This window comes from Somniosus microcephalus, chromosome 10 (genome assembly GCF_052327205.1).
Source record: "Somniosus microcephalus isolate GS21.2 chromosome 10, FLI_Smic_1.0, whole genome shotgun sequence".
NCBI lineage: Eukaryota > Metazoa > Chordata > Chondrichthyes > Squaliformes > Somniosidae > Somniosus > Somniosus microcephalus.
Genome location: NC_140996.1, coordinates 179,576,298 through 179,587,646, shown reverse-complemented (window position 1 = coordinate 179,587,646; position 11,349 = coordinate 179,576,298). Strand labels below are relative to the sequence as shown.

The 11,349-nt window shown below is 45.6% G+C and overlaps 1 protein-coding gene across 5 annotated transcripts in view; it reads left to right on the top strand.

Moving 5' to 3' along the window:
• Positions 1 to 720: 720 nt before the first annotated feature.
• The window catches only part of mtif3 (mitochondrial translational initiation factor 3), a 19,209-nt gene continuing 8,580 nt past the window's right edge, over positions 721 to 11,349 (top strand). For 4 of the 5 annotated variants that reach the window (XM_085999273.1, XM_085999275.1, XM_085999276.1 and 1 more), the window contains exons 1-3: positions 721 to 837; positions 8,146 to 8,660; positions 10,266 to 10,420. In XM_085999273.1, coding sequence (XP_085855399.1) covers positions 8,147 to 8,660; positions 10,266 to 10,420 — 669 coding nt within the window. In that variant the 5' untranslated portion in view covers positions 721 to 837; position 8,146. Of the gene's footprint in view, positions 838 to 6,287; positions 6,380 to 8,145; positions 8,661 to 10,265; positions 10,421 to 11,349 lie in introns of all 5 variants that reach the window. The other variant, XM_085999274.1, reaches the window with a different exon arrangement.

Here is an 11,349-nt window from a genome sequence, read left to right as displayed (position 1 = left end):
TTTAATGTGTCACTGGTTGTCCCTCTGCTTGTGGCAAGCTGTAACATAGTTTGCCGCTATAGTTACACATTTTCTCTGTTCTCCCAATAGATATGGGAGTTTCTGGTGGTCATTCAGATTTTTGAATTCAGGGCATATTTTTGTGAATTTTGGGTAGAAATTCTCCCTTCTGTCCTGATAGTTTCCTCTCTCAGTGATTCCCAGTCTCTCTCAGTGATTCCCAGTCTGTGATTCCCAGTCTCTCTGTGATTCCCAATCTCTCTTAGTTTTTCACAGTCTCTCAGTGATTCCGTCTCTCTTTCGCTGTGATTCCCAGTCTCTCTCTCTCTCTCTTGCAGTGATTCCCAGTATCTCCCAGTGCATCCCAGTCTCTGTAATTTTGTCTCTCTCTCTCTCTCTGTGATTCCCAGTCTCTCATTCAGTATTTCTCTGTGATTCCCAGTCTCTCTACAGTCTCTCTGTGATTCCCAGTCTCTCTACAGTCTCTCTGTGATTCCCAGTCTCTCTCAGCGATTCAGTCTTTCGCTTTCAGTGATTCCTAGTCTCTCTCTGTGTTTCCTTGTCTCTCTCAGTGATTCCCAGACTCTTTCTCAGTGATTCCCAGACTCTTTCTCAGTGATTCCCAGTCAGTCTCACTGATTCTCGGTGTTTATTTTTCTCGGTGCCTCCTCCTGGTGACTGGAGGCCGCGGTGCGGTGCTTGTCTCCGCCTCTCGCCGTGTTCGGGGTGAGTTGTGCTGTGACCGCTCGGTATTTATCGGCGGCTTTAAAGTCCACGGATTCCCCATCGCTGCGGGGCCAGCAGCTGCGAATGAACCCAGGCCTGGGCCGCCGGGAGGTGAGTTTGACGCGCACAGGATATCGCGGGCCTGGGGCTGGAGTGGGGGCCGGGCCGGGCCTGGGGCTGGAGTGGGGGTCGGGCCGGGCCTGGGGCTGGAGTGGGGGTCGGGCCGGGCCTGGGGCTGGAGTGGGGGTCGGGCCGGGCCTGGGGCTGGGGCTGGAGTGGGGGTCGGGCCGGGCCTGGGGCTGGGGCTGGAGTGGGGGTCGGGCCGGGCCTGGGGCTGGAGTGGGGGTCGGGCCGGGCCTGGGGCTGGAGTGGGGGTCGGGCCGGGCCGGGCCGGGCCGGGCCGGGTGTGGGTGCGGCACTGGGCCCAAGCCGATCAGAAAGCGACCAGCGGACGGGTCCGGGAGTCATTTTAAATTCTGACGGTGGCGCCACTGTTAATTTGTTTTTTTTAACTCCTCGATCTTAGCCGCCCCGAGTTACAGCCACTTTTTAAATGTTTCTCATTTTAAATTATTCCTTGTCAGAGCGCCTGGTGTTAATTTATTAACATGAATTTGTGGACTTATTTTGGAGGATATTTTTCATTTACACTTTTTTTGGTTTTAAAACTTTTTTTTAAGTCCACTAGTATCTGTTAAACCACTGGAAAGTGGACTGTAAGTGAATCCCTTTCAGAACTTCAGCAGAACAGGTATTGGTGAGGAAAGAGGACATGGGAAAAGCATGTCTTCCACAAAGCATCCAAGTGTAAGCTGGAGAGTTGTGTGGTGAGCAGCATGTGAAGGTGATGGGGGCTGGTTTGGATGTCCCCAAATACAGTATTTCATGGTTGAAGTGGTACGAAATGAAAGAAGGCATGCCAGAAAGATCAGCAAGCGCCTAAGCTGCAACGGCCATTATATCACCAAACATACCTGCACGTCTTGGCACACCAACTGCCAATAATCAAGGACAACTGCCTCCACAGGCTCCATGACAGTAGGAATCAGTTGCAGAGCATTGCCATTTGCTGCAAGGACCCCTGCAGCTAACCTACAACATAGGCATGGTACTGACAGTGGCTACAAAGAGCTTGTGTCTGGGGCTTATTGAAGATATGCAACACTGCTGTTCTAGTCTGTATCCTGGAATGCCAGAGAGGGCACCTCTTCTCGTAACGTGCCTCCATATTGGGTTTCCTTTCACTTCATTTTTGCCTAGCACGTGTTTCCGCCTCTTTCCTTTTAGACTTGGCTAGGTGGAAGATAGGAGGCTGGCCAAGAGAACATTGGGGTAGTCAAGTCTAGAGGTAACAAAGGGATGGATGAGGGTTTCGGCAGCAGATGAGCTGAGGCAGGGGTGGAGACGGAGGTGGAAGTACACAGTCTTGGTGACGGTCCAATAAATTACATTTTAAGTGCAGTAAGTGTTGTTATCTAGGCAGTTATAACAGCCAATTTGTGCACAGCAAGGTCCTACAGACAGCAAATGAGATGAATAACCAGTTAATCTTTTTTGTGGTGTTGGTTGAGGGATAAATGTTGGCCGTTAAGGTTTTAAACAATCTAATACCCGAGTGGTTGAGCATCTGCTCTTAAGAGGCATTATTACAGTAACCTCTATCCACTGCCAGTATGCAAGAGGTTTTCTTCTCTTTTTCTATTTTAATGAAATATGAGCTTTGGGCCTAGGCAGCGGAAGGCACAGCCGCCAATGGTGGAGCAATTAAAATCAGGGATGTGCAACAGGCCAGAATTGGAGGAGTGCAGAGATCTCGAAGGCTTGTAGGACTGGAAGCGGTTACAGAGATAGTGCGGGGCGAGGCCATGGAGAGATTTGAAAACAAGGATGAGGCATACGCTGGTATAAGGGCTGTGTGATATCTAGTAAAGGGAAAACAATGAATGAATATTGTATGAATTAATGTGAACAACCTAAAAATTGTAATCAACTGAAACTAATTGACCTACTATCTTGTCAGTGTCTTGCTGTAGGGATGAAAGAAGTCAAGAAGGTTGGTCAGGCAGAATATTACCTCTCTGAATCCATTTTGACTGTTGTTAATTAAGTTATATTGTACAGATAATTTACAAGTTTACACCTAATAATTGAGTCCATATTTTATATCAGATGGCACTAAGACTAATAGGCCTGTAGTTACCTGTCTGTTTTGTCCCCCTTTTTTTAATATTGGCAACACATTGGCCTGTTTCCAATCTACTAGCACCTCTCCAGTGTCCAGCGAGACTCTCGTAATGATTGTTTAACTACTACTAGATTATACTGATGTTAAATAAAAAGAACTAGCATTTATACAGTACCGATGTCAAGGATCGCAAGCTTCATCAACTCTTGGACACCAACGCCCCTCCGGAACCTTCTTCCCCTTCACTTTCCTCTGACCCCCCTCTCCCAATCTCACCCCCTGCCGTGTTTTCACTATCCCCTCTGACCTTCCACTCTCTGACCCCGAACGATCAGTCCTCAGCAAAGGCCTGAGCTTCATCCCCTTACGCCCCCACCTCAATGAATTTCGAGCTCGGCACGATGTTGAGCTCTTTTTCCGCCGCCTTCGTCTCCGTGCCCACTTCTCTGGCCAGGAGTCTTCCCCCTGCACAACTGACCCTTTCTCCCGCTTGCAGAATTCCCATTCTACCTGGACCCCTCCCCCTGGCCTCTTACCCTCTCTAGATCTTTTCATCGCTAACTGCCGCCGTGACATCGGCCGTCTCCATTTCTCTGCTCCCCTCACTCACTCCAACCTACCTCCCTCTGAACTTGCAGCACTCCATTCTCTTAGATCCAACCCTGACATTGCCATTAAACCCGCTGACAAGGGTGGTGCTGTTGTTGTTTGGCGCACTGACCTCTACCTAGCGGAAGCTGAACGCCAACTCTCCGACACCACCTCCTACCTCCACCTGGACCATGACCCCACTACAGAACATCAAACCACCGTTTCCAAGACTGTCACTGACCTCATCTCCTCTGGAGATCTTCCCCCCCAGCTGCCACCAACCTCATAGTTCCCCAACCCCGCACAGCCCGCTTCTACCTCCTTCCCAAGATCCACAAACAGGACTGCCCTGGTAGACCCATCGTTTCAGCCTGTTCTTGCCCCACGGAACTTATCTCTTCCTATCTTGACTCTATCTTTTCTCCTCTTGTCCAGTCTCTTCCCACCTACATCCGCGACTCTTCGGACGCCCTCCGCCACTTTAACAGTTTCCAGTTTCCTGGCCCCAACCGCTTCCTTTTCACCATGGACGTACAATCCCTCTACACCTCCATCCCCCACCGGGATGGCCTGAGGGCGCTCCGCTTCTTCCTTGAAGAGGCCCGACCAGTCCCCATCCACCACCACCCTCCTCCGCCTCGCTGAACTTGTTCTCACATTGAACAACTTCTCCTTTAACTCCACTCATTTCCTCCAAATCAAAGGTGTTGCCATGGGTACCCGCATGGGTCCTAGCTATGCCTGCCTTTTCGTGGGCTATGTGGAACAATCTTTGTTCCAGTCCTACTCGGGTCCCCTCACCTCTTTTTTCCGATACATTGATGACTGTATCGGTGCCATTTCCTGCTCTCGCCCCGAACTTGACAATTTCATTCACTTTGCCTCCAATTTCCACCCTTCCCTCACCTTCACATGGTCCATCTCTGACTCTTCCCTTCCCTTCCTCGACTTCTCCGTCTCCATCTCTGGGGATAGGTTATCGACCAATATTCACTACAAGCCCACTGACTCCCACAGCTACCTGGACTACACTTCCTCCCACCCCGCCTCCTGTAAGGACTCTATTCCATTCTCCCAGTTTCTCCGTCTCCGCCGTATCTGCTCCGACGATGCCACCTTCCACACCAGTGCTTCAGACATGTCTTCCTTTTTCCGCAACGGAGGATTCCCCTCTACCGTGGTTGATACTGCCCTCGACCGTGTCAGTTCTATCTCCTGTACTTCTGCCTTCACCCCTGCCCCTCCCTCCCGGAACCACGATAGGGTTCCCCTTGTCCTCACCTTTCACCCCACCAGCCTCCACATTCAACGGATCATCCTCCGGCATTTCCGCTACCTCCAAAGTGATCCCACCACCAAACGTATCTTCCCCTCCCCTCCCCTTTCAGCATTCCGTAGGGACCGCTCCCTCCGAGACACCCTAGTCCACTCCTCTATCACCCCAAACAGCCCTTCCCCTTCGCCCAGCACCTTCCCATGCAAGCGCAGGAGATGCAACACCTGCCCATATACCTCCCCCCTTCCCACTGTCCAGGGCCCCAAACACCCCTTCCAGGTGAAACAGCGATTTCTTGTACTTCTCGCAATCTAGTATACTGTATTCGCTGCTCACGATGCGGTCTCCTCTACATTGGGGAGACCAAACGCAGATTGGGTGACCGCTTTGCGGAACACCTCCGTTCAGTCCGTATGGGTGACCCCGAGCTTCCGGTCGCCTGTCATTTTAATTCACCGCTCCATTGCCACTCGGACCTCACCGTCCTTGGCCTCTTGTATTGTTCCACGGAAGCTCAACGTAAACTCGAGGAACAGCACCTCATCTTCCGATTAGGCACTCTGCAGCCTTCCAGACTCAATATCGAGTTCAACAATTTCAGATCATAACCTCGGCCCCATTACATTTTTCTTGTAATTTTTCCACTCCTTTTCCCCCCCCCTTTCCTTTTGTTTCTCTCTCACACCTGGCAGCTATCTCCTGCCCTGCCAGTACACTTCACACCTAATCTCAGCCTATTACCATCTCGTCTAGCTTCGAACACCTTTTATTGTCTCTTTCTCTGCTTTTGTTTCTTTTACTTCTTTTGTCAGATCGCAGATTTTCTTTCCAGTTTTGAAGAAGGGTTCGACCCGAAACGTCAACTCAAATTTCTCTCCACGGATGTTGCCTGACCTGCTGAGTTTTTCCAGCATTTTCTGTTGTTATTTATACAGTACCTTTTGTGTCCTCAGGTTATATCAAACTGTTTCAAAGCCAATGAATTATTTTTGATGCGTAATCACTTATATAGGTTGATGCAGTAGCCACTTTCTGCATAGCAAGACCCTGTGCTAGGACACCGTTAGAACAAAACTGCTTTTCTTTGGATAGTGCCAAGATATTTTTATATCCACTTAAGCAAGCAGATGGGGCCTTGGTCCCAAATATTCTTCTACTGTATTTATCTTGTGATCTTGTAACCTTTCCCCCTGAAGTTTTCACCTTTTAGAATGCTGGTGGAAGCATGCAGGTTTACAAAAATAAAAAGCATTTGCAATGGGGAAGTTCTAAGTGATTTTGAAAGAAAGCTGCTTAAGTTTCTGACATTAATTTAACTTTGCAAATAATATGATATACTAGACAGTTCAAAAACATCAGGGTAAGGTAAACCAGCCATTATATAACTTAATTTCAGATATGAAAGATTGTGATGGGGTGAGTAGGGAAAGACTAGTTCTTGTTGGGGAATCATCAATTTTAAATTGTCACTGAAAGTGAAGAGAGCTTAGGAGAAATTTCTTTACCCAGACTGTTTTAGGAGCGTGGAGTGCTTTACCTTAGGGAGCAGCTGATGCAGAGAGCATTGCAGGGGAATATACAGTGCTACGAGGAGAGAGCAGGTAAGTGGGATTCATTTTGGATTGTTGTAGCAAAGCTATGGCCGAATGGCAGCCTTCTCTACCATAAATTTCTATGGTTAGAACATAAGAAACAGGAGCAGGAGTTGGCCAATCGGCCCCTCAAGCCTGCTCCGCCATTCAATAAGATCATGGCTGATCCAATCTTGGCCTCAACACTACTTTCCCGCTCTCTCCTCATACCCCTTGACTTCCTTGTAGTTCAAATGTCTTGTCAATCTCCACCTTGAATATATTCAATGACTCCACCTCCACAGCTCTCTGGGGTAGAGAATTCCAAAGATTCACGACCCTCAGAAGAAATTCCTCCTCATCTGTGTCTTAAATGGGCGACCCCTTATTCTGAAACTATGCCCCCTAGATCTAGATACCCCCACTAGGGGAACCATCCTCTCAGCATCCACCCTGTCAATCCCCTTCAGAATCTGAGATGTTTCAATAAGATCACACCTCATTCCTCTAAACTCCAGTGAGTATAGGCCCAACCTGCTCAACCTTTCGTCATACGTCAACCACTTCATCCCAGGAATCAACCTCGTGAACCTTCTCTGCACTGCCTCCAATGCAAGTATATCCTTCCTTAAATATGGAGACCAAAACTGTACGCAGTACTCCAGGTGTGGTCTCGCCAGCGCCCTGTAAAGTTGCATCAAAACTTCCCTACTTTTATACTCCATACCCCTTGCAATAAAGGCCAACATTCCATTAGCCTTCCTAATTACTTCTATGTCCTAATGATAAAAATAATAAACTGCATATGCTACTGCTTAAGTTTCTTATTCACGCCAAAGCAGTTGCATTTTTAATTTCTGACCCTGTCACAACCAAGATGCAAGATGCAGATTCCCAGCTCATTGCACCTCACTGACAAATTGGAAGCACATCACCTTCAGGTCAAGTCATGCAGTAACAATGGGCCGGATATTCAGATCCCTACGGGTGCGTACGCGCTGTGTACACACCTGTAGGACATCGGAAATGCCGGTTTCAGGCATGCGACGCGCATGTGCTGAAAACTGGCATTTCCAATCTGTCACGGACGCCTGCCCTGGAGAAGGGCCTCTGTGGGCGGATAGTTCCGCTTTCTAGAGAACCTCCGCCCGCTGAAAACCCTTAGAATTCTTATGTCTGGTAAAAGCAGGCATTTGTCCTGCTTTTACCAGCATAAAATTTAAAAAGTAAAATAAAAAAATTCACTCATTTATAATTTTATTAAAATACTTTTTTTTTAAAGTAAATTTATTTTTAGCCTGGTAAAAAACTTTAATTTTTTTCAAAACATTACATTTTTGTTTAAAATATTTAATTTATTGTAATTTCAACTAATTTAAAAAATGTATTTAATGTTTTGCAGTGTTTTTGGGGTGATCTCCATTCATATATTTGACAGGTCTATCTGTCAAATGTATGAAGGGAGATTCCCTTCTTCGATTGGCTCCCCATGGCCCACGTGATCCCAGGGACGCTTGCGAACCGCATGCGCCTCTGGGATACGTGGGCCCTGCGCATTTCGAGTTGGAGAGGCTCAGGAGCGGAAGTGTCTGGACCTCGGGAGCCCTTGGGAAAGTCCGTAGATTTTTTCCAATCGGAGGCCTCCGCACGCGGGAAGCCTCCGATCGGGAAATACGACCCAATAATGACATCGAAAGTCACAACACAACCAAAGTAGCATAAAACCCACCCATTCAAACCTTCCATTAGTCCACAAACTCAGTAATAATTCTTTGCCTGTTTGTATTGTCTTTCAGGATGGCTGCACATTGCATAACGAAAATTGCTTTCCAAACACTGCAAACTAAAACTGGTTATACTAGTCGGTATCTTTGTACTGAGAGTGCAAGGCATTTTAGCACTTTGTTTGTACAAACCATGGTGAAAGTAATGACTCCCCCATCCAGATGCATCATACCCTACTGGAAACCAGGCCCCTGGATTATGCCTCTAAAAACCTTTACAACAGCTGGTGAGGGTGAGCCTGGGACAGCACAGCACAGGGAGAAACAGGATCCAAGAGCACGAAGAACAATAGGGAGCATTGGCAGAAAAATTCACCACCGGATCATTCACGTGATAGATGAAAATGGAGAGAACCTGGGAAATCTGCACAGAGCTGATGTTATTCGTATCATGGATGAGCGTGGGGTCAAGATTGTATCTCTCAGGGAAAACGCAGACCCTCCAGTATTCAAACTAATGACAGGAAAACAGATCCATGAGGAACAAATGAAACTCCGAGAAAAACAAAAGGACAAACCTAAAACTGGTAAGTGGATGGATTGTTTCTTCTTAACTGAGATATTTATCAAATGTATCCTTTTTTAATGAAACCTCTTCCTTCTCCCCCCCCCCCCCCTCACCTATCAGAAAAAGAGAACATTCTAAATATGGTGATTGATTGATTTTTCTTAAAACTAGGACCATCTGGTGCCATGTTTCCTCCATCGGATAAGGCATTAAGACTGTGGGTATTTCTGGTGATTCCGATGGACATTAAAAGGTCCATTGGCAGTATTCAGAGACCTGTAATGTTCCCTCTCTCAAACCTCCTCTCAGTCAGTAACACCTAAAACAGATTGACTGGGTGTTCAACTCATTACTGTTTGTGGGACATTGCTAACACACAATATCTATTATGTTTACCTTCAGTTTAATAATAAATATTGGGACTCTCACCTGTAAATAATTAATATCAAGGTCTGGCTGTAGGCCGAGAAGGGCTTGATAACTAGATAGCACCAAGACAATATCTGTTGATTACAAAAACTTAGTTGTTAAATATTAACTGAGCAGTCTAAAAAAATCTAAATTACATCAAAAATGGAAGCAAAAGCTGAACAATTTATCTCTGCAGAGCGAATGGGTGGCCAGAGCCACCCAGTGGCGAGACTGTGGAACTGCAACATCACAGGCTGTCACATTAATGGGAGAATTCTATCACAAACGTGACAAGGCAGACATCATCAAATGTGGACACAATTATCATTGAAAAGCTCATACCCACTGTTGACATAGGACTTCTGAATGGAAAGATAACAGAACATACTGATCTGAATAATATAAAAAAATATAAACGTGGGTTTTCTCCGGGTGCTCCGGTTTCCTCCCACAGTCCAAAGATGTGCGGGTTAGGTTGATTGGCTATGATAAATTGACCCTTAGTGTTAGGGGGATTAAATACGTGGGGTTACGGGGATAGGGTGGGATATGTGTTGGTGTAGGGGTTACGGGGATCGGGTGGGACATGTGTCGGTGCAGGCTCGATGGGCCGAAATGGCCTCTATCTGCACTGTGGGGTTTCTGTGATTTCTGTGACTCAGGACATGAAAAGCAAATTTAAAAGTTTTTAAAGAACATCTTTACTCAGTGAGAAATATTTAAAACCATTTTCTAAATAGGGCAATATAAGCAGTAAAATGGATGTTCAAAATACAGCTGCATGCTACAATGGAAGAGTTAATACACTAGAGATGAGCTTTGATGGGCTGAATGGATTTCTCGCCTGACTTTTCTTACGTTCTTACTAAACAAATGATCAGATAGTTAAGGTGTCAAATTAAGAAATATGAGGGGAGAGTCTGTATACATAAAAATTTGCATTTATATAGTGCCTTTAACATAGAAAAACATTCCAAAGTGTAATAGAGGTGTAACCAAAAATGAACACAGAGGCAAGGAAGGAGCTACTAGGTGTGAACAAAAGCTTGGTTAAAGAGGTGGGTTTTATGGAAAGACTTGGAGGTGGAGTGGCAGAGGGATTTAGAGAAGGATTTTGAGCATGAGGTCTAGATGGCTGAAGGCACAAATTTTAACAGAAACTAAATTTAAAAAATTGTACCAAAAGATTTTTTCTCACTCCTTCTGAATGCAGGACCTTGCCAAATCAAGGAGCAGACTTTCTCCGCAGATATTGCAAAGCATGACCTGCAAACAAAAACTAAGCAGATCCAGCAGTGGATTGAGAAGAAGCACCATGTTCGGATTACAGTTAGAAAAGGAGCTGCTGTGGACAAAGCAGATAAAATGGTAGGACTTTATGCATCTGATTAACAAAGACCAAGTATGTCTTGGGTAAATCAATCTACATTTTTATGCTCTTGACAAAATATAGATGACTGCCTCTAGTACCATATTCATTCTTCAGATGGAAGCAGCTTTCATATACCACAATAAGCCCAGTGCCCCAGACTTGCATAAATGTGACCTTTTAAGATATTTTGACATGGTAGCATTATGCATTTGACCCTTCCCCCTTGTTACCTCTCCTGATTCTTTAGTGCTTGGAAAAACAAAATTTTGGAATCACCATTTGTAACCAAAAGGTAGCAACTGTGACATGATCAGCAATGGTGCATAACCTGCCTGTTTTCTTGACATTTTTTGTAATTCAAATGTAAAGATAGACACTAGCAAATGTTCTGCATGAAATGAACATGTCTTTTGAGTCATAGTGTATCTCATTTTATTGAAACTAAAGGAGTCTCATCTGATTAGAATGGTTAGATGATTTGCAGATGCTTGCTTTCAGAGAATGATAACCTTACAAGGTGGGCAACTTCATTCCTGTCTTCCACACACAACTAGGATGACAGCAAAGTGGTACTGTTACTGAATTGAGGAGATAACACACTAATATAGAAATGCTCTTCCAAAATGCAAATTGTCTTCTGTAGAGGCCCAAATATTTGGTGAAGCTTTGCAGTGTGCTCTGTGTCTATGCTTTAAATGTTTTCAAATTTTACACTTGGAAGTACCAAAAACGTAGCCATTGAAAAAGTCATAGTCATTGGTTTTTCTTCAAGTTCAAATGGTAATAATGCAGAGCATATTATACCATCTGAACATTGCGAGCTATAGGCCATGAAAATATGATTTCTAACCTGCATGGTGTGTTGTAGATTTAATGAGTTAATAGATAAAATTGTAAGGGCCTTGGAGAGCTATGGTGACTGCAG